The sequence below is a fragment of the Lissotriton vulgaris genome, chromosome 8, assembly GCF_964263255.1.
Source record: "Lissotriton vulgaris chromosome 8, aLisVul1.2, whole genome shotgun sequence".
NCBI classification, from domain to species: Eukaryota; Metazoa; Chordata; class Amphibia; order Caudata; family Salamandridae; genus Lissotriton; species Lissotriton vulgaris.
The window spans coordinates 140,618,466-140,644,160 of record NC_141696.1 but is presented as its reverse complement, the minus strand read 5'-3'; the positions used below and the strand labels follow the sequence as shown (position 1 = coordinate 140,644,160).

General features: G+C 46.3%; 1 protein-coding gene across 2 annotated transcripts in view; it reads right to left on the bottom strand.

Moving 5' to 3' along the window:
- The window catches only part of RAB6A (RAB6A, member RAS oncogene family), a 316,180-nt gene extending 290,867 nt beyond the window's left edge, over positions 1–25,313 (bottom strand). The window contains exon 1 of one of the 2 annotated variants that reach the window (XM_086933838.1): positions 24,892–25,313. In XM_086933838.1, coding sequence (XP_086789964.1) covers positions 24,892–24,961 — 70 coding nt within the window. In that variant the 5' untranslated portion in view covers positions 24,962–25,313. The remainder of the gene's footprint in view (positions 1–24,891) is intronic. The other variant, XM_086933839.1, reaches the window with a different exon arrangement.
- Between the last annotated feature and the right edge of the window lie 382 nt (positions 25,314–25,695).

The window sequence follows — 25,695 nt, the reverse complement described above, 5'->3', positions numbered from 1 at the left end:
AATTTAATAAAGGGGCGGTGCCAACAATTTTGACCTTACAAAGGGCAAATGTTACCTACCTTCTAAAGTTCGACCACATAGGTAATAACTGTCAATTCCCTGCGAGAGCAAGATAGAAGGAGCTAAATCTCTTAAGCTATACAACCGGGGCTCGAGTCGGGGGTACACGCAGGTATACGATGTCCCCCCACTCTTTTCACAGGGTGGACGCCGTCCCCCTGCCAAGAAGTTGGGCCCCACAGAAATATGCTGAACTTGTCTCGGTGTCATTTTCTGACACCGGGACACGTTCAGCAGCACCTGCACGTTGCCTGCTTTCCATTCCCAGCAGCAACATGCAGGCAGCGAGGGAGTCTTTTTTCTCCTCCAGCTGGGCCGAAGGTAAAAGGCCATCCGGCCTCCCTTTGTTTGTATATGCTGACTGGGGACCGCCTGAAGTTAAGGAGTCATTCGGCCTTTTGTTTGTATATGGTGACTGGGGGCCACCTAGAACCTTACATTTAAATGTAAATGCCACAGAGGGAAACAAAGGCACACAGCTTGCCTTCTCTTCACAGGTACGAGAGGCACTTGCCTTTGTTCTGTCCCTGTATATAAATGCAGACACTAAGACTGTCTGATGGGGTAGTCTGACCCAGTACTTACACAAATAATTTAAATAGCACTCATTTATTTTATAGTGCTACGTGGTGACGTCGTGAGGTCATTTGTATATTGTCTTACTCGGCCAGTCCCCCAATTCTTTTTATAGGACGTGTGCCCTGTTTACAACCGGATACATGGGAGTAGCATACTGGTCAAAAACGCACTAACATTTCATCTAGATCGCAACTGGACAGACAACCTAGGTGACAGTGGGAACTTACAGTAGGAAGAAATTGCACTAATTAAATCATACATGTATCCCGGTCTGAAGTCAGACACTCGAGCGTCACAGGCTCCTTATTACCAAACTCCCAGGTGTGTCGCTTTTGTTGGATAACTACTTTAACCAAGTGATGCATGAGAAGTGAGTGGTACATGTCTCCTAAGACTCGACACACGATCCCCCAGGAGACAATTACACTGAATGGCTGTGCTTGAGACTGGCCCAGCAGAAATAGGAAGAGTCCTAAACAGGAGCACAGTAAAGTAGCCGTGTCTGACCACTCCCCACCGGTGGTGATATAAGACACCGGATATATGCAGGTCCGATGCCTGATCCTTGAACGGTTATCTCAGAAGCATATGAAACCGTGATAGGAGACACATGACCACTGCAGCAGCGGGCAAAGTTCTGGAAAATGCCCAGAGCAAGAAATACTGGCATTAGACGAGCAGTGGGTATATCACCCACAAGTCAAACTGATGAGGGAACTACAGATGAGGAGTAACCCATACATATCACTATTACATAATTAAGCACGGGAGCACTATATATGCCATCAGCGTAGACTAGACCGGAAACAAAGCAGGGAATTCTTGGCCTGGCTGAGAAATGTGGAACATTCTCTGCATACTCAGGGGCAAATGAGAGATAAGAAAGGGCAACGGGGCATTAGCAGAGGGACTCCGATCACTCGGAGTCTCAGATCGACATGTCAGGACCTTGTATATGGAGGGTTTACATATCATACTATCCATCAAGTAGCATGACCGCGTTACAGAGGCAGTAATTAAAAGAGGCACTAGCAACTTAAAAAGTAAATACTAGAATATCACAATAGTAAGGAGGATAACGGGTCCATATAAAATGGAACGTCAATAGACTTCATTAAAATAAAAGTTTTAAAGGGGAGCTACAATGGTGCTCCTAATACAACTCATGGTTTCCCCGGGGTGTAGTACAAGCAGCCTAATTTCAGAAAGTCTAGGGCAGCTGAGGTGAGTGATCAGAGATTGGTTAGACATCAGGCCTGTGAGGAAGAGTAGTATCCCCTGAACACACACCCAAACTTAACACCACCTCCTCTCCACCCAGGCCTGTAGGTGATGCACAGAGTCGTTCGTTCATAAACTTTATTAGGTTGAGGAAAAGATACAACCATAAAAGTGCACGGAGTCACAAATCTCCAGGCAGGGGTGGGAGATCAATGTTCCACAGTCATAAGGACACAGCGGCTACTTAAAATGTATTCAAGTAATGGTACTGTATGACCTCTCTCAATGACTGAACGTTTCTCTCTTTGTAAGAATGCCGAAATGGAAAAATTAATGATAAAAAAAAATAATAATTCCTTCCTGCTCTTTTTGTACAGTCAAATACATTAAATATACAGCTCTACATTTAATACTGCAGCCACCAAGGCAGTTATTCCAGTTTACATCTTCTGTATTCAACTGCACCTCGCCTGCTGACCCCTCCTTCCATGGGATGTGGTTACCGTTGGTGCAGTTATGTGCATTACAACATTTGTAATGCAATAGGTCTCGCATTTACGCAAGTTTAAACTATTGGCATTGTAAACGACAACGTATCTTATTTAGGTTTTAAAAAACAAAAACAAACAAAAGTCATTGTCATTTAAAATGCCAATAGCTCAAACTCACGTAAATCTGAGACCTATTGCATATCGAAGGCATCACGGACAACTGGAGGGAGGGCAGGGGGTAAAGAAGTCACGGACAACTGAACGGAGGGTGGGGTTGTAAAGAAGGCACTAAAGCAGGTCCTGCCTGCAGTAAGAGAAATTGGATGAAGAAAATAGTGCTTATTTATTTATAGCTTTATAGAGCGTGCAGCTACCCAACACGGTCTCCCGGCGCTGGACAACTGGAAGCAGGGCTATGCAGGTGTTAGGCAACAGGCAGAAATATGAGTCAGGCCAGGTCACTGAAAAGCAGAGTCTTTAAGCACTTACGGAAAGCTAACAGTGAATGACAACTCTCAAGATCAGTTGGGAGAGCATTCTAGAGCTTGGGCCCCAGGTAAGAAAAGGAGCGATCCCTCATACGGACTAGACAAAACCCGGGGACTGAAAACAATGAGAGATTGGAATATCTCAACTGTCGAGCCGGTACATAACAGGTTACCAATCTTTAAATATACGAGGGAGCAAGGCCACATTTGACCCGAAACATGTAGCCTAGGGCCTTAAATTCAATGCGCTTATTGACTTTAAGCCAAGGGAGTTGGCGGAGCAGAGGAAACGCAGAGGCGCATCTAGGCAGATGGAAAAAAAGATGTGCAGCAGCATTCTACGTTGGTGGACTGCGGCTTTGTTTGCACCCAAATAGAGCACATTCCCATAGTCCAGCCTGGATATCAACAGAGCCTGCAAAACGATCCTGAGCTGCCGATGGAATTAGCCTAAGGATTTTTTAATCCATCTAAGAACAGCAAAGCAGGACGCCGTAACCTGGACACATGAGGTATAATGGGAAAGATTTTTTTATCAATAATGAAACCCAGGTTTTCAACTTTGGAGACAGAGGCAGGCAAATGGCCCAGAGTGTCAGGCCAATGTTTGATTCTGCAAAGCTCAGGGTTATTACCCAGAACAAGCACATCAGTTTTAGTGCGTTTAGCTTCAGGACATTACTAGTCATCCACAAGGAGACATTAGTCAAGCCAAGCTGAAGCAGGGAGGGATCTTGGTGCTGGGCGGTGGAAAGTGAAAAGATAATCTGCGTATCGTCGACATACGAAAAGATAGTCAGTCCCGACTTCTCAGCACTGTTAGCCAAAGGGCAAACATATAGGCTAAAAAGCAAAGGGCTCAAAATAGAACCCTGAGGCACTCCAGAGGTTAAAGCTGGAATATTAGATCTTACTTCATTTGAAAATACCTGGAAGGTGCCTAAAGACTAAATAACAGGTACTGTGTAACAACCGAAGCAAAGGGGCTAGTCGCCATGGGAGGTGACAAATGAAGGAGGCGGTACTAAGGAGGGACTAACGAGGGAGGAGCCAAGCCAGCAACCAAGATGGTTGCGTAGAAACTCTGCTCGGCCGACCTTCGTTCCTTGAAACGATATCCTGTCAATTATCCTGTTCGTAAGTATCACCCCCTGATCTGTGAAATAAGCAGCACCCTTGCCTGCTCCCCTGGTTCGTATCCGTGATTCTGGAGTGAGGTTGTACCGTCTGGAAGTCTGGGGCCTGGTCCGGAGAGAAGCCGGGACCTCAAGTAGATCTGCAGGCCGTCCTATAATGCAACAACATCGGGGCCGTGAAGTGATATGCCCCGGCCCGACGGTGGGAGTGGACGGCCCGATAATATAGAGGATTTTGGCCGACCCCCCTGCAATACTGTGGTACTCCCTGCCTGCACCGGCGATTGAATTTGGAGCTGTGGAGAGCCGCATTACGCTGCCCCCGCTGGAAGATAGCAGTGGGTGGCGAGGAGGCGAAAGCTAGTGCACTCTTGTGCCCGACGTCCGTAGTGAGCTGCAGGACTGGGGGAACTGAGATCTCCATCCTCCGCTTTGAGGGAGCTGCGATATGCGGAGGTGCAGAGGAATATAGGTGGACTAACGTTTAATACCCGGCCCCTAATAATAGACTGAAGTATCATTAAGCAATACAGCTGACTTGGATCAAGCGCGTAGAGGGCGGTGTGACTGGGACCATCCGCCCCGCCTCTGCCGGTCCGGAATTGTGGTGTTTGGCTCTCTGGCACTTGGGGACTTTGAGTTGACGACGCGGCGAATGGCGACACCCATTACCGCACTGCCTCTCGTTATCAGCAGACGTGGCTCTAGGACCCTGCGGGTGAAGGCGGTTGTTGGAGTGCTGGGGGAGCTGGGGGCCACTGAGCATTGCTGGACCGATAGATGTTGATTTTGTACACACTGGCCGGTGCAAACAGTTCTATGTGCCAAGTATCACCGGCGCCTGTAGTCTGGATACTATACCGATACTCCACTGGTGAATAGAGACTCCGATACTCTGGAGAGGTGCGTAAAATCCGCGGCTAACACGTAACGGAGAGATATGGTAGGCTGCCGGCTGGCCAAAGGAGCACATGCGTACCTGCCGACTTGGGGCTACATTGCAAGGACGCAGAATAGTAAAAGGTGAGCTGGGCACGAGATGTGGGAGGATAGACGGAGGTGTTGAATGACTGAGTGACCAACACCTATTGGAGTCCCTCTAAGCAGTACCATACTTGACCTATCTAGTCGTGGAAGTGTACCCCTTGTATTTCTGTTTGTACCTGGGAACCCTTGCATTTCTGTTTGTACCTGGGAACTATTGGCTAAGTTGTGGTTGTCCTGGATCGGAAGAGTGGAAGTGACCTAAAAGTAGCCCTGGGGTGGTGTACCCGACAGTGGTTAGTTTGAAAGTCGAAGGATATACGGCGATTGGAGGCCCTACACTGAATGTAATCAGTCTAATAGCTTGTGAAGGAATGGCGGCACGGCCCGAATCAGATAAGGCCTCATCGCGCTCCTCCAGGGGTTCCAGGACTGTACAGGTCAATAAGCTATATCGCTATACCATTCCTAAGGGGTCCCCGGGGGAAATAAAGAAGAAGCCATCGGTCGGGGAAGAAGTGCTAACAGCTCCCATTGAGCCAACACTAACGGATCTTATGGCGGTCATTAATGGGGTCCAGACATCACTAGGCCAGAAAATGGAAGCCCTTGACGCCAAACTGGACACGGTCACCATCGAGATGGGATTGCTCCGGACAGACCTTGCAAAAACAAATGAGACCGTCAAATCACTCGAACTGAAGACTAATGGCCTAATTGAAGATGTGAGTCAGTTGCAGCGGGAGGCGCAGGGCCTCAAGGCAGCGAGAACCCTCACGGATCGTAAGCTTGACGACTATGAAGGGAGGGTCAGGCGTAATAACATCAGCATTCTTGGTCTACCCGAAAAAACAGAAGGCCAGACACCGGGCCTGTTTATTGAAACTCTTGTTCTTAACTATCTTAAACCCAAGGGACTCACCACTCTGTTCACAGTTGAGCGAGCACAGAGTCCCAGGAGGACGGCCCAGACCGGGAGCGCCCCCTCGTCCTAGGATTGCTCGATTCCTGAATTTTCAGGACAGGGACATGATTCTGCAGGCTGCACGGAATAGTCCCCATTGCAGTATGAGAACGTGACCCTCTCCTTTTTCCCAGACTTTACCCAGTCGGTCCAAAGACAGTGTCAGAGCTTCCTTTCAATAAAGAAAAAGCGGAGAGAAAAAGGACTAAAATATGCAATGATGTTTCCGGCCTGGCTTCGCGTAGAACTAAATGAAAAGGCATAGTTTTTTTTAAATCCTGAGGTGGCGGCGGACTGGTTGGACAGTGTGGTTGCCTCAGAGAAGGAGATCAAGATTAATGCGAAATGGTCACATTGGGCTTACATAGTAATGTGTTGAGATCAGGGGAGGGTTAGACGCAGCTCTTTGATTTATTGCGCACACCTACAGGAGGCAATATATTGGTTTGATACTGGGGTGGTTGCGATAAAGTTGGGAGCGGGGTAAGATGGCGAGCGAGTGTAGGCCCTCCCTCTATTTTCTACCTCAAGATAGTTGTAGATTAGTATTGGGGTGCAGGGGGGCGACAGGCACACTGCTAGTTGGGGATGCGCGTAAGGAAAATGCAGGGGTGTAGGGTGGGGAAGGGTTAAAAAAAAATTGTAAGAATGTGTGTCACAACAGTGGTAATTGGTTTAATTGTTTCTATGTGTTGTGTTATAGATGGCATCAGTGTATCGGTTTTGATTGCCATGCAACAGACACCAGATGATTATTGGCAATGGGTTTGGTAGACAGTTGGAGACTATTTCACCCAGATATGAAGCAGTATACCTTTCACTAGGGCGTGCACAGTAGCCTCTATAGACTATCTCAGTAGACTATTGTCTAGTCCTAGCGGATCACTCCCCACTGTGGCTTCGGTTTTGTATCGCACCACACTCTGCGGGTAGAATTGCTCCTACTAACCCATGGTATATCCGAAACCCTAAGATTCGCGGGGACCTCAAAAGCGCTAGACTATTATTTTGTCGAGAATGACGGTTCGGTGTTATCTATGGTGTCACTTTGGGAGGCATTCAAAACGGTTATCAGGGGTCAAGCTCTGGCATTAATAGCTGGAGCCAAAAAGGAAAAGAATAAAGAAATTGTTAAGATGGAAACTGAGATTGGAAGATTGGAGGTGGAATTGGAGCAGGGGGTGACACGGGCCAGCTTACATGTTTTGAGTTTAAAACAGCATGATTATAACTCGCTAGTCACGGATAGGGCCAGAGCTCTGGACAGGGAACAGAAGGTAAGACTATGATCTCGGGGATAAGGCAGGGAGGCTACTAGCGTGGTTGGATAAGAAAGAAAGAGCCGGACGTGTTGTACCAGAACTAGTTACGGACGAGGGAGTGGTAGTCATGGACCCGCAAAATATAGTGGATAGCTTTGCGAAATACTTCCAAACTGTAGATGCCTCGGTTTCGGACCGACCGGAGGAGGACTCCCATTTATTACTTTGTGATATAAAGCTCCCTTGTTTATCTAAGGAAGATATTGATTTTATGGATAGTACTCTTAACTACTGATGAAATAGCTATGGCTATCCGCTCGTTGAACTCTGGCAAGGCGTTAGGTCCTAATGGACTCCTAATTGAACTTTATAAACTGAGACCGGATAAATTGGCCCATTACCTTAAAAGCATGTTTGTTGAGGCCCGGGAGAAGGGAATCCTACCTAGGGACCAGAGAGTGGCATCAGTGGTGGTGACCCATAAGGAAGGTAAACCCAAGGATAAATGTACCTCATATAGACCTATTTCTCTATTAAACGCGGAGCCCAAAATATTAGCTAAGATTCTTTCAAACAGGTTGATAAAAGTGATTAGTGGTTTATCCACCCGGACCAATCAGGATTTATCCCTATAGAAATACTGCGCTGGATTTAAGAAGATTGCATGGAGTGATAGCTAGAGCACATACTCTGCGGGAACCAGCGGTTATCGCTTCCCTTGATGCAACCATGGCTTTCGATATGATGGAATGGTCCTATTTATGGGCTGTTCTGGCTAAATTTGGATTCGGACCAGAATTTATAAGCTGTGTGCAGCTATTATACACCGAGCCGCTTGCCCAGGTGGTGGTCAATGGAAGAGTCTCGACACCCTTTCATTTAGGACGGGGCACGTGACAGGGTTGCCCCCTCTCTCCTCTTTTTTTCTCTCTAGCTTTAGAACCCTTGGCAGCCTGGATCCGATGGGAGCCATCAATCCGTGGAATACGATGGTCCCCTGAGTGGGATGATCGGATTTCCTTATATGCCGATGAGATTCTGCTTTATTTGACCTCCCCTCGGAAATCCCTCATGGTGGTATGCAATGTCCTAGCTTCCTTTGGTAAAAATTCTGGACTTTCCATTAATTGGGGGAAATCTGTGTTGTATGTCCTTCATGGCGAAGCCCCGGTCCCTCCGAGAAATTGTCACATCCAGATTACCAGGATTGGATTTCAATATCTTGGGATTTTTGTTTCGCTGGACCCGACAACCAGATATGTTGAAAATCTTCTTCCCCCTATACAGCGGCTTAGAAGTGACTCCGCTCATTGGCGAAGGCTTCAGATCTCTTTGTTGGGACGGGCAGCCCGCTTCAAGATTATGTCCCTGCCACGATTCCTTTATGCCCTTCAAAATACTCTAGATGCAGTACCCACAAGTTATTTCCGCGAGGTAGAGGGACTTCAACAAAGTTTGTTATGGGAGGGAAGGCCCCGCATTGCCTTAGCTGAGCTAACACTCCCATGGTATGATGGTGGTATCGCCCTCCCGGATATCAGGCGTTATTACTGGGCCTCCCAGCTAGCTGCTATTAATCATGGAACATATGGACCAGTTGAGGATCCCAGATATGCCATGGATAAAAGGCTCCTACCAGGTGGTAACTATAACAGAGCACTGTATTCTAAACCGATAAAGCTCGGTCTCACGAGACCAACGAAGCATGCAGTAAAAATCTGGCATGATGCCACGAGTTCTTTGGGGTGGAAAGATAAATTAATACTAGCTACCCCACTTTTTGCCTCGGAGAGATTAGGTAAGCTTTGGAATACTAAGGGATTTGATAAATGGGAACGGATAGGGATTTCACCTATTACGGACATGTGGAGCAAAGGGCAAGTGAAATCATTTAAAGAAATGCAAGTAGAGTACAAGCTCTCAGACTCTGTAAATGTTCGCTATTTGCAGGCTCGACACTCATTAACGGCTGCTCTGCCTATAGAGGAGGAATTACCGGAGGCCTCGCCTCTTGAGGATAGAATCTTAGATGGTCACCTCCCCGACAAAATGATCTCCCTGATCTATAAGAAACTTATCAAGAATAGGGCGGACTTGCTTACGGTGCTGAGGAATAAGTGGACACGTGATGGTTTAGAACTGGATGATGAAGATGCCAATTAGCTGTGTCCTCTCCAAAAGTGGTAGCTATTCCTGCGAGATTGCGACTGGTACAGTTAAAGATATTGCATAGGGTCTATGTTACTGGTCCTCGCCTTGTACAGATGGGGTTGTCGGAAGAGGGATTGTGTAGACGAAGATGTGGATTGGTGGGTACTTTTATGCATATTTTTTGGGAGTGCCACCACATGACTGAGTATTGGGATAGGATTCATAACGTTATTCAGGTGGTCACTGGAGTCTCACTGTTGCCGGAGGCGTGAAGGTGCCTTCTTAATATATGGGAACCTACTAATTTGAATAATGCGCAGACACAGTGGACCACACTGAGGGCGCTAGAGGGCGAACAGCGGAATGGCTGCCTGATACGACAGCTCCGCCGACCAGGTCCGTCCCGCGTTGGATAACTGCGGTTAACGAATGCGAAATTAGCATACAAGGACAGCGGACGCTCTCGGAACACCTGGGCCATGCAGGGAGATTGAAACGAAAACGTTATATGGACAGCAAGGCACCGAACGAAATTCACTGCCAGCACCTACAGGCACGAAACGCGCGATTCAAAATGGCGGCGCCCTACGGAGAACATCGGCTGCAACTCCCCGGCTGAAACTCAAAGGTAGACATTGACACGCGTCACCCCAAGCACTACCAAACGGTCCCAGCATCCAGCGCATATGCCTGGGAACTCGGGCTAGTTGTGCTCGAATATACAAGGCAACAAACTACAATTAATGCAAATGCCTCATATACTGCACCAAGATGGCGGACACACCACTGCTGCCCCGCGCTAAATGAAATACAGTTTATAATGCCATTCATCGGCCCTTTGTGCAAGAGCAACCCAGGGACACTACACCACGGTTAGAAGCTACAATATACAACAATCAAGACAGCGGCACTGCATGCGCTACATATCTGTACGATACCATGCACCGAACGAGTTATATTGCATCTATGTGCGTGGTGGGAAGTGTGCTGCGATCAGTAAACTCTGGAGCCAGTAACAACCGGCACTAACGGATCAGTAATCTGCAACCAAGCTAACGTTAAGATCCCGAGTGCAGTCATCAACTAGCACCTGCTTTCACATACAAAGGCGCGACATTGGGGGCTGCAGCTATACTGGAACTGTGATGTAGTGGCAGATTGTGCCCAGCTACGATACATGGTGGACCCTTACAGCAAGACTAGGTACAGATCGACATCTGTTTCAATCACCCAACTACACCATGGGGAAACCAGAAAAGCAACAAACTAAACTGCAGTTCGAGGCTAAAAAACAGGGGAAGGGCAATGCAGGCACAACAGCTCAATCAGATACTGAACATGACTCCGAAGAGCCGACAAACAGAGGTATGGAAAAAGTTCTGCATGCTATTCAACAAAGTCTCCAGGACATAAACGGTAAACTGGACACCTTCACGCAGAGTGATAATATGGCGGCCAAGTTGGATAAAAATGGGGAGCACCTGGTGGAAGCCAAAACTAGAATCTTAGCGGTTGAGGACGAGTCTCATGCTACTACCAAGACATGCTCTGAAATGGGAAAACTGCTGGAGGTTCTCCGCAACAAGACAGAGGATATGGAAGCTATATCGCGCCGGAATAACGTACGTATCATGGGCGTACCAGAATCCACAAACACCGGCAAAATGGAAACGTACGTGGAAGAGCTATGTCGCACGGTTTTCGGCACGGAATCCTTCTCATCTGTTATGCTAGTAGAACGGGCCCATAGATCTCTCGCACCGAGACCGAAACCTGGCGCACCTCCACGTCCGATAGTTGCCCGCATCCTCAACTACAGCGATAGAGACACTATCCTACGTATCGCTCGGGAGAAACGCGACATCAACTACCAAGGGTACCAAGGGTATGTTGGAACTCTACCCTGATTTTACAATGACAGTACAACTTGCGAGGAAATAATTCAACCCGGCGAAACAGAAACTGCGCGAGCTGGGTATCGAGTATGCAATGTTATACCCAGCGCGACTCAAGGTATCACAAGATGGCCGTCCTCATTCTCAATACTCCACAGGCTGCACAAGACTTCCTGAAGAAACTTCCCCGTAAAAGTAAGGAAAAGCAACACGCGGATTTACAACAGGACTCGGACTGAAGGAAGTGTGATATGCCGGGACATATCAATCCAGCACTAAATACTAGTAAGCAATATATAAATGTTATTGTCATATAGGCAGCTTGCAGGTTTCTTGTACTTTGGCGCTATGGTATGGAACCGACATGTGCTCGCCGTTCTGCAGGCACTATTTGTGGTTTAGCTGTGCAGCGCCTATGTTACGAGGTTGCACATTGTCGACGAACTTGCTGGAAACATGGCCCACATGTGTGTTGACATGTATCATTAATGGCTCATACACAATGTTTTTTGCACTTTAAGTTAGGGAACCTCCCGCTTCTCTACACACTATGTTATGAACAACGGACAGGGGGAGGAGCAGGAACTGGACACAATGGGGATCACTCTTAAGGGCAACTAATTGTTGCACTATAGATTTCTGTTGATGCCACATACTACTTGTGACTTTTTAAGAATGTAGCTGTAACAACAGCCCTAGTTTTAGCGGCGACTTAGACACATGGTACATACACCCCGAACTAGGAAGCTAAACTGCTCTCCACTGTCCCGGTATTAGAGGCAATGCTTGAATATAGATGACATGCATATTATTCGTACTGTCACTGAGTTATTGGTTGGTAATTCATAATGTCAATATCGATTCATTGGGCGTTCCTAACGTCTGTTGTGCACCAAATCATACAGGAATCGTTATTCGTGTAACTAAGGAATACCTGGTCACATCCATGTTTTTGGATGGAGCCATTTGCACCGGGTGGACCCCCCATATGGGTGCTCCCCACAAACAGTTTATTTCTAAAGTTGTTCTATTGAGGGTGTGTCTTTGGCATAATTGGAATGCCGAAGTGGGTGGGGGGGGGCGGGGGGGGGGTTGTTGGGTTTTGCATTACGAACCAAGGCTCTTGACAAGCATTGCTGCACTTCAGTACCCTATCGAAAGGTGTGATGTTATGACTTCAAAACCAAAATGATCATAAGAGTGTGTAAATATCGACTGTTTGTCATTTACTGGTATGATATAGGAAATCCTAAAGATTCACTGAGCGGTTAGCACCCAAGCATATAAAGTTACTAACATGGAATGTCCGAGGGCTGAATAATCCAAAGAAGATTCGCCAAATTTTTGCTTATTTAGATAGACAGAAAGTGGATATCGCTCTCCTACAGGAAACACCCCTTGCTCCACACGTACAACACACCATTGGCCGCAGGTGGGCAGAATCGATCCATAGCTCTAATTACTCCACATATTCTAGAGGGGTCCTCACTTTAATACGAAAAGGACTAAACTACAATGTCACCAAAGTACTCAAAGATGAGGCAGGGCGCTATGTGGTGGTGTTGAGAAATATACGAGGGTAGAACATGGCACTGGTCAATATATATGGCCCAAATATAGATGTCCCAGACTTCGTGAAATATGGCGAGTAATGTCTGAATTGCGAGACGTGCAGATTTTATGGGGCGGAGATTTTAATATTGCATTGAAGGATGGATTAGACAGGTCAGGGAACACACCAGAACCACACAAACATGGATTATTTACACTAAAAGACATCATGCTGGATATCCACCTCACTGACTTACGGAGGGTACGCAACCTAGACAGTACAGAAGCCACTCATAACGGCAGCATATAATAGCTGGTCCCGTATTGATTACTGGCTAAGAACAGAAGATATATCGTTGTGGACGACGGATGTTAACAGTGTCCGATCACAAACCAGTGTTCCTCTCTCTCAGCAAACCACATTACTCCCCTCTTCCATTTAGCTGGAGGTTTAATGATGCTGCCCTACTAGATTCGGTATACACAGACACTATAAATAATGCAATCATTAGAATACTTCCAACTTAACGCTCCCACGACGGAAGACTAGAGTCTGTTATGGGAAGCGTTCAAGGCAACAATAAGAGGGGTCTGCATTAACACCACTGCCGGCATACTTAAAGACATAAGGAGACCACTAGCTGTGCGGAAGATAAATTGCGGGACCTAGAAAGAGATTATACACGCACCCAGAACTCAGACTTACTAGGGAAAATCATAACAATACTATCCGAATATCAATCATTTCCAAAGGACGAATTAAACTACATCACAAAATGGCATTCTGCGAGGGCCTATGGTGAAGGGGGCAGACCTGGTAAGACTTTGGGAAACAAACTTTGCAGGACACGCGCACCTCAATCAGTACAGATGGTCAGAGACGCCACAGATACCCCAAGGTATGACACTCATAACATACTACGTGAATTTATGCACACGTACGAAACGCTTTATACGTCACACCCCACTCCCGACACGGATGACATTATGGCATACCTGGCAGATGTGGATATAGCTTGGTTATCGGACACACATAGGGAATACCTTTCATCACCTGTAACGGTGGAGGAGGCCGTACCTATATACACAATACTGCACAGAATGGGAGTCCCGACTATATACTTGCAATGGATAACGTTATTATATTCCGCCCCAACAGCACGCATTAAGGCAAATAGGTATATATCTGACCCAATTCAGATCAGCAGAGGGACGAGGCGGGGATGTCCCCTGTCCCCATTGTTATTTGCACTGGCGCTGGAACCACTAGCATGCAAAATTAGACAACGCCACCACTACTCTGCTCTGCAGTTCCCAAGTCGTCCATTACACATCATTATACGCAGATGATGATGCTATACGTTTGTGACCCGATCCTGAACTTAAACCCACTGCTACGTGAATATATCAAATTTGGCCAACATTCAGGACTCGTGATTATTTGGGAAAAGTCACAAATTATCCCACTGACGGATACTACAACCCCTGGACTACCCGCTTGAGTAGCAGTCTGAACCCATAAGATACTTGGGTGTGTGGTTTCACAGGGACCCAGAAACAGTCATTCGCACAAACTATGGAAGGGCGATCAGTGCCATAGAAGATAAAATCAAACGTTGGAATTGCTTACCACTGTCACTGGCTGACCGCACAGCCATAGTCAAAATGGTAGTTCTGACCAAACTATTGTATTTATTCAATAATATTCCGATCAAACCACCGATGGAGGTGTTTCGTAGAATAACATCCATGGTGCTAACATTAATATGGGCAGGCAAGCAAGCCAGAATAGGAATGTGTGCATTAACGCTGCCGTTCTCACAGGGAGGATACAGGGTGCCGGATTTCTTCCTCTACTACTTATGTGCACAAGCACAATATGCACACCATTGGTATCATGAAATCCCATTTCTTACTCACGTGGCAGTCGAAGAAGGCGATGCACAACCTGTCCCGCTGTCTGCTATCGTAACTCAACATCGGCCCCCCCTACATAGTAGAGACATCAACACTATTGATGCAACAAACGAAGCATGGCACATAATGGGAAAAAAGGCTAATAAGCTGCCGTTGTATGCAGCGGCACTGCCGCTACACCAGCACCCAGAACTGTCTGTCACTCAGGAGAAGGTGGGAATGGGACTGCTACACAAAGTTGGTATAATCACTATGGGCGACTTATACAAAGATGGCGAATTTACTACCTTCAAAGACCTAACACACATAAGTAACCCAACCTTACTTTTACAATTCACATACTACAGACTGCAGAAAGCGATGCAGAAGCTATACCCTTCCTACCCTGCAGAACCGCAACAATTGGCACCTCTACAACTAATTCTCACGACCCCCACTGCGACTCATATGGTATCCAAATTATATAGCACATTGCAGACTGACATTGCAGACAACACACAGCGCATGCTGGATAAATGGAATACGACCCTAGAGGTTCCATTGACACAGGAGGAATGGACCACAGCCTGTTCCCTTACGGGGCTGCTAACACCTAACGGCAACCTGCGAATAATACATTACAAATACCTACACCAGGTTTATTACACACCTGCCAGACTCCACAAATATGGCCTCAGTGCAGACTGCAAATGTAAGATGTCATGCGTACGACACCGAATTTATACATTTAGCATGGCATTGCCCGAAGATAGCGGACTACTGGTTAAAGGTCACCACACTATTGAGCGACATGGTTGATGTTAGCATGGACTACACAGTGCGTACATGTCTACTAGGTCTGCTGCCTCAAGTGAAAGCCCTTAAGCGTAAATACGGTGTAGTAGCACTACTTTTGGTAAAACGCAGGGTGTCCATGGGATGGAATGGTAAAAAGGCTCCAACAACCAAACAATGGATTCTGGACTTCACATACTGTAAAGATACGTTACTAACATATGAGGAAGAATTACCTGCTCGTTCTAGGCCTGAGGATTATTGGACATATTTAGTGGAATTTCTAAAAACGTACCAGATTGACTAATTCCATGTATTAACCTGAACCGAGAAGCATTTACCTTCAATGTGTATTATTTCTGAAGCCTAATGTATTGTACTTGAAACTGAAAGATGGATGCTGTTGAGCCATGTTCGAATTCGCTTACTATTGATGACTTTGTAAGTTTTTGAAATGCCCCAAAAAATTATTTTTTAAAATATTGCTTAAAGGCAGGGCTTACCTATTGGCTTTGGCATACTCTAATGCCGTCTTGCATACTAATTCGGGCTCTTTGCGGGAAAAGTGGCCTATGCTTAATCAACTCCATTTTCTAAGCTGTCACCATCTTCTAAGCTTTTATGGGTGAGGAATCATGTTTTACTTCTCCCTTGTTTTCTGCACTTTGTATGCTGGTAGGAACCAGTTCTTGTCGGAGAAATATGTCCGCTCTGCCCCGGAGTAATAACAAATGCCTAGCTAGCTGATGCTGTGGCCTTGGCGCGGAATGGTACGGAATCTGATGGAACAGGGGGCGAGGCTTGCTAGAAGCTTCGACAAACGTTTCCACTGTACTAAAGGGGGTGTTCGGGTCTCGACCACTGGTAGTTCATCACAATACAGACATGTAGCTGTGACAGTAGAGCAGACAATCCTGATTCGGCTGGAGAAACAGACTCCCCTCTGGAGAAGTGGAAGCAGGATGTGTAGAAACTTGGTGAGGTGTTCCACTAACTCTTACATGCTAACTGTTCTTATCCAACTATTGTCTCCTATTTTCAGGTTCATTTATTTACATACAAGTTCTGTATATGAATTATTGGTTGCATTTAGCAATTGCTTAGGTACTGGTTTGAAGAAAGCCTATTGTGACATAGTAGTGTTTTCTTTCTTTTTGTCCTATCATTGAGTAATAGAAACCCCAGAGCATATAATTATTTGTCTTTGTTCCTTGGGATGGAAGGTCAGGGCCTTTCTGACTCAAATGCTGTATCACCGGAAGGATGGTAAGTTTCCCTTCCTGCAGGTAATTGTAGAGAGAGAGATGTCCCACTCTCATCCAGGGAAGTCTGAAATAATACTTATTCCACCCAAGGCATTGTTAGGAGGGGCATGCGTTGTTTATACAGTCCCACCAGGGTGGGCTTTGTTGCGTTGTTTTACAAAGTGGCCTCGTTTGCGTTGTCGTCCCGGGTTGTTTGCATGGTTGTCGCCATTGGTATTGTTCTTGCGTTGTTGTTGCTGTTTGCGAGCTCCTCGGCAATAGCCATATATTCTAGGTAATTATTTGTATTATTCCTTTCTTGGGTAAGTATTGTAAAGTGTAGTGTCCTTTTTGGGTCCCAAGAGGGGATAGGGTCAGTATGCCCTGGTGATTGGCAGAACTATCAGGTCATTCCACCATCGCACAGACTGAGCAACATGTATGGAGGGGAGGATCACTGCTGTCCTAGATGCAGAGTACGGGATGCAGGGTTTTCCCCTATGACATGAGACGGTGTAAGGCTAAGGGGATTTTGGGAATCAGTGATGGATAGCATCGACAGGACATTGGCTCGCACGCTACACTGCTCAGAAGAGGTGTGCCTCCTGGGCCTTTTCCCCAGACCTAGGCCGAGAAATGGAGGGCTCCTGATTTGCTTATCTGGCTCTGGCCCTAGCAGGTAGACAGATAATGCTGAAGTGGAAGACACCAGTGGGCCCTACAATGGTGGCCTGGGAGAAGAATGTAAATACATGGGCCAGGGCTGAGGGGAGGGCACGCCAAAGGGAGGATGCCAGAGGGGGTTCGTCATCACCCTTTAGCATACCTGTGAACGGAAGTGCTGCGAGAATGGGATAATAAGAATGTACGGCAATTGAGCGATGGTGGAGTGAAAACAGAGCGTAGAGAGTGCCTACTGAATCCCTGCAGGGAACACGAGGAACGAGATGGATGGGGGTGCTGGCTGAGTGATTGTTCAACCCACCTTCTTTTTTCCCCTGTATATTGTAGAGATCCCCCGTGTGGGGCTACGTAGACACCACCAGGGGGGAGGTCAACTCGTACAATGGACTGCTGTGAGAACCCCACCGGACAACGCATGGTTACACGGTTTCCCAGAGTTTGGAACTCAGTTTCTGAACTGCTAGCCTAATAGGTCTATATAACGCGAGAACATTTGTGATTCCCCAGGGAACACACTAATGGAGAAGAGTTGGCAGTAACATGTATTGTGGCAACCGTATTTAAAACATGTACTTGATGATACTGTGTATGGTTCTGATCTACACCTGTGCGATTATAGATGTGAAATACGCTGCCTCCTGAATGATGTATATGCTTCCCTTCTACGCACTTACTGCAATGTAATTGAAACTGCCAATAAAGGCACATTTAAGAAATACTAATAATCTAAACAATAGTGCATATATGCATGTTTTACTTCAGTTTGAATCTTGCGTTATTAAACATAACTGACAGCGGGGAAAAAAAATCAAAACGTACTACTAATACACTACAACAAGAATAAAAAGACATTCCCAAAACTATCTTACATAAAATTCTCAGTTCCCCGACATCAATATCATTAAAGTGCTTAAAGACATGAAAATTGATGGCTAGAAAAGCTCTGAAAGGTCAAAGGGCATCCTAAATTCAAAGCTTCAATCATTGTTCTTCAGGCGATCCAATTCCTAGATTTTTCAGATCTCTTTTGGTGCCTTAAGGGAGTAGAGTACGGTCGGGGGCAGAGGGGCCCCACACCTGATGTGGCTGGGAATCGATGTTGATTACTTGATGCTTGAACCTGGATTGCCTCTTCTGCCCATTATCGCCAGACTGTTATATATTTGCATCGTTTGTAATGGTGTACTTGCAATTGTTTAATAAACAGAACTATTTAAAAAAATAAAGGATCTGTTTGGTAACAACAGTTTTGTTTAAATCAGTATCACACAACATCCATGGCCGATATTGCCACCCACTTCTTGCTTTCTGCAACTTATCACAGTCACCTATTTTATTTTGGAAGTCTTGGTCTTAAAATGGGCGATCTAAAGTATCAGGCTGCCACCTTCAAGTAATGCATATTTTCCACAGCAGACAACATCCTTAAGACTGGTAGAAATGATGTGTGATTGGCTGAAAGGAGTACAGATTCCCCGTTTTAGCAAAGATGTTAGCAAAAGTGGTAAAAAGGTTCACATTACAAGCTTGAAGTTACTTTACAATGACCCCAAAAAAACGATATGAATGCTACACAAGTTAATTTTGATTTAAGGGAAAAAAAATACCATAGTACACTTTACTCCAAAACGTGGTTACCTTTTCTGGTAAATGCAATATTCCTATTGCAAATAATACAAATGTGAACTCAGAGACACAACAGTGCTATCAAGTAAAAATGCTGCAGTGCGTTATAGACTACATCCCAAAGATCACTTACTTTGGCAACTTGTTTTAGTTCAATAGGGATCACAGGCTTAGGTCTTCACATTTAACAAAGGGATCAAAAATGGAGTCGGTTTGTTTCCCTTTACATCATTAGTGTGTGCATCAATTGATGGAAAAACTACTGTAGGAAGGTGGAATCTGACTGCATGATTACCCCCCCTTTTTTTCTGGGGTTTTGCTGGTTTTCGACTAGTTTGACTGGGATCCTGCTAATCAGGACCCCAGTCTATCTGCTTTCTCCCTAAATTGATTGCATGTACTTTAGGTACACACCAGATTGGATTCTGGGGTACCCTTATAAGTCCCTAGTATATGGTATACAATATACCTAGGGCATAGGTACCCAGAGGTCTCCAAGGGGCTGCAGCATGTATTGTGCCACCCCTGAGAGACCACTCAAACTGACACCACAGGTATGGTACTGTAACATGTGCAAGGTGATGCTTGCACTCCTTACTTAAATATAGGTTCACTATATCCATCTTAGATCACTACACATGTAAACATATCAATCACCCCTATGGCAGGCCTTATCAATCCTGAAGGCAGGGTGCTGGGTTTTATGTGAGAGGGTGCCCATGCATGAACAGAGCCCCTCTGCAGCCTTCGGAACCTATTCTCCGGGGTTGTTCTACAATGCAGCCAACAATATACTCATAAGTGCATTATAACCTTGTGGTAAATGCTAACTTTAATGCTAACGGCTGCATGGAGAAATATGACAAGACCGGTACACCTGGTACCAGCTTTCTCGACCCTCACGAGTTTGCTCTCCTGCTGCTGAGCCAAGTTTGAGCAGGGAAAGGCATGACAATAGGCTTACTGTCACAGGTAGGTGTAACCACCTCCCAGAAAGGCTTTAGTGTATTGGGGCTGGGTGGGTGCACTCAGAGTGATTGGATGTCTGCACTGGGGGCACATTGGATGTCCCTGTGCATAGTCCAGCTCAAACCGGTTGCAGGAGCCATTTGCTTCTGCTCTGGCGCAAAACTGAACAAAGGATATGGGTGTAACCACCCCTCTGTTCTGACCCAGGCATAGGTGGGTCCCCAGAGTTGGTCCCACCCCTTCCTTGGGTATAAAGTAGGAACCCCGGAGTGCAGGACTTCAGATTTACCTGGACGAAACTCTGCTACAGAAACCAAGTACTTCGACTATCTACACTACGTTGGATAACTGAAGAATCTCCCTTGGAGTAACGGAGTTACTCCCCTGCTAAGCAGGCAACAAAGACGCATCTGACCGGTTTGCATCTTCTAAGCTCCTGAGGACTCCAAAGAGTTTTGCAACACAGGAGGTGGGTTTCCAAGTGTCCCTTAGGTCGACTAGTGCTCTCAGCAAACCTGAGACCTGTATCTCTCGTGGGGACCTTGCAACCCACCCCAGGGCACTGTGTACATTTGCAGAAGCATCTGCTTTCCGGAGACCCCTGAAGCTGTGCTTTGGGCTACTTGCAGTCCAGACCCAGAGCAGTGATTCCACCTAAGATTGCCAGCCTACACTCCACGAGTGTTCCGGTTGCTAGTATTTTGCGATTCCTCTCGAGATCCTTCTGCGTTCCCTGGTCAGTATGCCTGTGGGTCCATGTGAAATCAACTTTAACTTACAGTGAGCTTTCCTGGTTGCCCCAGACGTGCCCTGACTCATCGCTTGGAGAGTCCCCAGGACCTTGCTGGTCCACACTGAAACATCTTTCCTCTGACGGCGTGGGATTCAGTTGCCAAGGCTTGTTGGTGTTCAATCCAGACACTGAGCCCCAGCACTCTACATCCTTCGTGGGACAGCTCGCCTGCGGACTTTGGTCGCCCTCGACATCTCCTAGTCCCCGTAGTTGCAGAGTCAAGCTTCACCTCTTCTCACCTGAAGCACCAGACATTGGTGGGCATTTGTCTACCGAGCCCTGGTCACCCTGAAGTGACCCAGACTCTGTCCCCTCTGCTTTCAGGTTCTTCTCAGCTCCGATACAGGCTTGGATCACACCGGACACTTTTCCTCTTCAAAGCAGCAGCAGCACTTTTCAGCATCACTCCATTGAAAATGACGAAGATTCCCGACACCCTTTGACACCTATGCACCTGGCTTCACAGGGTTAGGTAACACGAGTATTCCGGTGCTCACATGTGTGCTGTCTTAGAACCTTCTAAGATTGAAAGGGTTTGCTTAAAGTCCTCTCCTAAGTGTCCTTAATTTTTAAAATTCCAACTGCGACTTTCCCATGGAGTTGTATAGAGCTCACGCATGTGTTGTCACACAGCACGCGTCCCCCGCGGGACCCTTGTGTAACTACCTTGGGTGGTTGCTTGGGGTCCCGGCGATTCTACGTGCTCTAGGCACTGTATTTAGTCAACTCGTGGTGGTTATACCACTTTTAGTAAATGGTTTGGTCTCCCCCTGGAGCCCACTGTTTATTGTGCCAGTTACTGTCATTCTAGTGATTTAATATTGTGTGCTTTGTTCTCTAATCTCATAAAGAGGTTAGTAGAGAGCGTTTAGTAATAAATATATATATTTTATATATTCCTTGTGTAGTTTTCTTTTTATTTGGTCATCCAGGAGGTTATAGATTGGTAAAACAAGCTGCTTTACATCCCTTCAAGACTTAGCCTGAAGGCTGCTCTCCACAGCTACCCCTAGGATAGCTTTCTTTAAAGGTTCTCTTTGACCTAATCATCAATAAGGGTCGGTTGGACTGGTGCAAGGTGCCCACTTTAAGTGGTGGACAGCCTATACCAAGCCAACTTCTCACAACAAGCAAGGAACAGGGGACGATTAGTCATTCATTCAGAGGCAGATTACATTGACTTCCTCTGGAAAAAAATACAGAAACAAAACAGGCCTACATTTATTTGGGATGCAAACTTAAGTCTAAACATTAACAACTCTCTTGACTAAAGACATCCATCATTTAGAGAATACGGAGGGACAATCAGAAGTGGACAGCTTTGTGAATAAAATTATCTTAATTCTATCTGAAGACAGATTTGGATATCATGGCCAACAATTGCACCTCCCCAAAAGTTTCATGCAAGAATTCTGAGTATTCTCAAACCCGAGTGATTGCTTTCCATAACACACTCCGTGGTAAATGAACGCCAGTCGTGTTCACCCCTATTAATGTGAACTTTCTGCAGTATGGACCGAGCATCCCAATTTTTTTAAAAACAAACACACACACAGTAGTGCCATATGTGACCCATATAGTAGCCTTGTTAACTGGACACTATTCCGTTTTTAGCGGAGCGACAAGCAATTTCTTGCCAAAAACACTGATGTCTTAGGACACTATACTTCACTGAGACATGGGCGCTAATGAAACCAACCAAACATTAAACAGCAATTGTTCGAGATTGGAATTAACAAAACAACTTAATGTAATTCAAGTACTTAAAAAGGAGCCTCCAAAGGAGTTGCATTTCTCATACCGCTGTGTAGACACTTAATACGTTTTTTTTCTGGTACATGGTCTGTTCACGCATTTGTTGAAATACCAACCCAATAGAGGGCCAGAGAAGAACCGAAATAAAGTGCACTTCACATCTATAAGCAGATGAGAGTGAGCAAGTTAGTCAATCACAGGAACTGTCAACAATGCAAGTAATACACCAAAGGCCAAACATGCCACTGATGAAAATACTTCGAAACTGAATGAAAGGATAACAATAAAGGGAATATGTTCCATTGCGACAAAAAGCTAAAACTGAAGTCAACAGCACAAACAGCAGCCACAACCAAGAATAAACAGGTCTAACAGTGGAAACAAGCTGGGTGTATTGGTTTCCCAACTGGTCCTTAGATGCCCAAATTAGCTATTTTGGTTTTACTGTACCCTACACGAACTGCTACGAATACACACTAACAAAACTAGTAAAAACACCGAAAGAGGGATAAAAAAGGTGTTAACGTACAAATCCAGAATCACAAAAATGATTATGCAGCATTCGACTAAACTATTCTTTGAGCTAATTAATGCATAGGCTAGTGCATCTCACCCAATACCCAGTGAATGGTGACATATCAAGCCATGTATCTAAACAGCATACACAAATGTGCAATCCTGCCCCGTGGATGTTAGAGACAAACAAAATAGTAACATTGCAAATGCACCAATATAATAATGCTGAAAAAAATACAAAAGTAGGAAACAAATCGAGTAACTGTAAAGATCATAAGAACGACACTCACTGTACAGCGTTGATCAGAGTAAGAATTTGGAATTAAAAATAACTGTAAAATGACGGTGCATTTGCTTAACCACTGGTGCTTATGACATACTAATTCAACCCAAGGGTCTGCAAAACATCGATATCAAACTAGTTAAGAAAAGGGTAGCATATACAGAAAAAAATACATAGACAATTGTCGAAGCCTAACCTCTTGACTTTCAATAAAGAAAATGGAATAGTACATCATTTTATGGCAAGATCGGACTTCATTTCTTCTGTCACATGAGGGAAAACCTCGCATACCCCAAACAATTTAAAAACAGTTTGGGTGTAGGAGCTATCTCGTCTCGCTTGTAAGCCTGGAATGTTAGAATATTAAACCATCCAGTGGAAACAAGCACTGGCAAGTATAAATAGCGACGCATGAAACAGCAATTTAAGCATCTGAACAGACCGCGGCCCCTGGGCACCGCCGCTGCCATTATTAACACAGTCTGGCGTTTTACAAGGACCGTGGCAAAATAAGATCCGCCGTCCTGGGAATCTTTTATTGGCCCAATATAAGCAGCACCGAGCAAGGCTACTGCCTCCGTATCTAGAATGATGTCAGATTACATCAGCTCTGGAGATCACACAGGCGTCCTGCTTTTTGCCTATGAATATTTACCACTGTACAGCCTGCTTAAAGACTCCTGTGGGATGCCAAAGAATGGCACAGGGTTAAGACCCGCCAAAAGGCTGCATAATTTGAGCTGGCGGTTGTGAGAAGACGACAGGGGGTAACCAGGGGGTTTGGATGGGGAAAAGGGAAATAGAGGTGGTTGTCAGGCCATGGGTAGAACATTGTGATGAAAAGTGAAGGGCCAGTTAGGAAAAATAAATTTGGTTTCGAGGTCTGGTGGGTGTTTTTCAATAACATAGGTGGGGAAGAGTTAAGGGAGACCAATGCTTGTGTGTGCGGGGGTGGGGGGGGGGGTCATAGAGGTACTAGGCAAACTGGGGCGGGCACTATTGGAGGTAGAGAGTCAGGGTGGGAAGTCAAGCTTGGGGAATGCAGAAGGCTTTAACTAAGCGGGGTGTGGGGTGAGTAGTAGTGGAAAGTGTTTAGCAAAACCAGATCCTACCACTGTACATTGGTTAGGTGCACGTTGCCCTATGGTGAGACGTAGGCAAAAGAAAAAAACTGGGTGTGGCACTGACCAGACTTGTTCAAATGTAGGGGCAAGAGGCGGACAGTGGTTATGGATTAAAGGCCTGGAGTGAGAAATCAAGGGAAGTCATTGATTTAGGTGCATGCTAGGAACCTATGGGCTGGCTTCTGGTGTCAAGCTGGGGACAGTGTACGTGGCACGTAGTATTTTTATGGACCTGGAGCTCTTTTCGTCGTGGGCGAGAATCAGAACCTGTTCCAGGTGTCTCCTCCTCTCCTAGGGAACGGGTTTCGGATGGGGGAGTTGAGGACACTAGTCAACAGCGAGTACTAGTTGTGTCAGAGATGAACACCAGTTGACAGAGGAGGCAACAACCCACATCCTTCTAGACCCTCCCCTTCGTACTCACCGCTCTGCTCCCCCAGGAAGACCAGCTTGAACTTGCGCAGCGGATTCCCGAAGTCTCCTCCGGCGGACATGGCGCTGCGGCGGGTGGGGAGAGAAGGGGCGGGGTGAAAATAGACGGAAAATACACGGGGAAGGGAGCAGCCTCCCCAGAGAGCCCTGGCGGTGAGTCCTGTACGGCCTGGAGCTGTGTTCCGGAGGCCTGGGTGCGTGGCAGGGGGCGCTGCTCGGGCTCCTCTCCCAGCTGCCGCTGCTGCTCGGGCGCCGTGTCTCACCGCAGCCTCAGACCCTCCCTGCGCGACCTCTCACACACACTCCACGCAGGCACGCCGCGCGGCTGACTGACGGTAGGCGGGGCCCCACCGCCTGCTCCGACCTAAACCAATCACAGAGCAAAGACGGTGATGAGGCGAGGCGCCGCCCGACTGTTTCCATTGCCATCCGGATACACCACCAGGCGCATTCCGAGAGACAGTGACGGCCATCTCCAGGTCAGGAAAGCGTAACTCCTACATCACTTTAACTCAAGTCGCCGCGGACCTTTTGCCTGGCTCTACTATGCCTGCCGTTTCCTGACGCTACGCAGTACGCAAGCCATTGTAGATGGTTGTTTTGGGGGTTGCGTGCCACATAACTGAAGTTAACCAAACGACATAAAAGACTTAGCCAGATACAAGTAATACGTGCCTGCAAAGAGAAGAAGCGCACCGCAGCGGACATCATTAATAGTTCAAGAAAAAATGATGATGTTTCAGAATATTTCATAGGAAAATTTAGAAGTAAATTTGGGCAAATTAATTCCTCTATT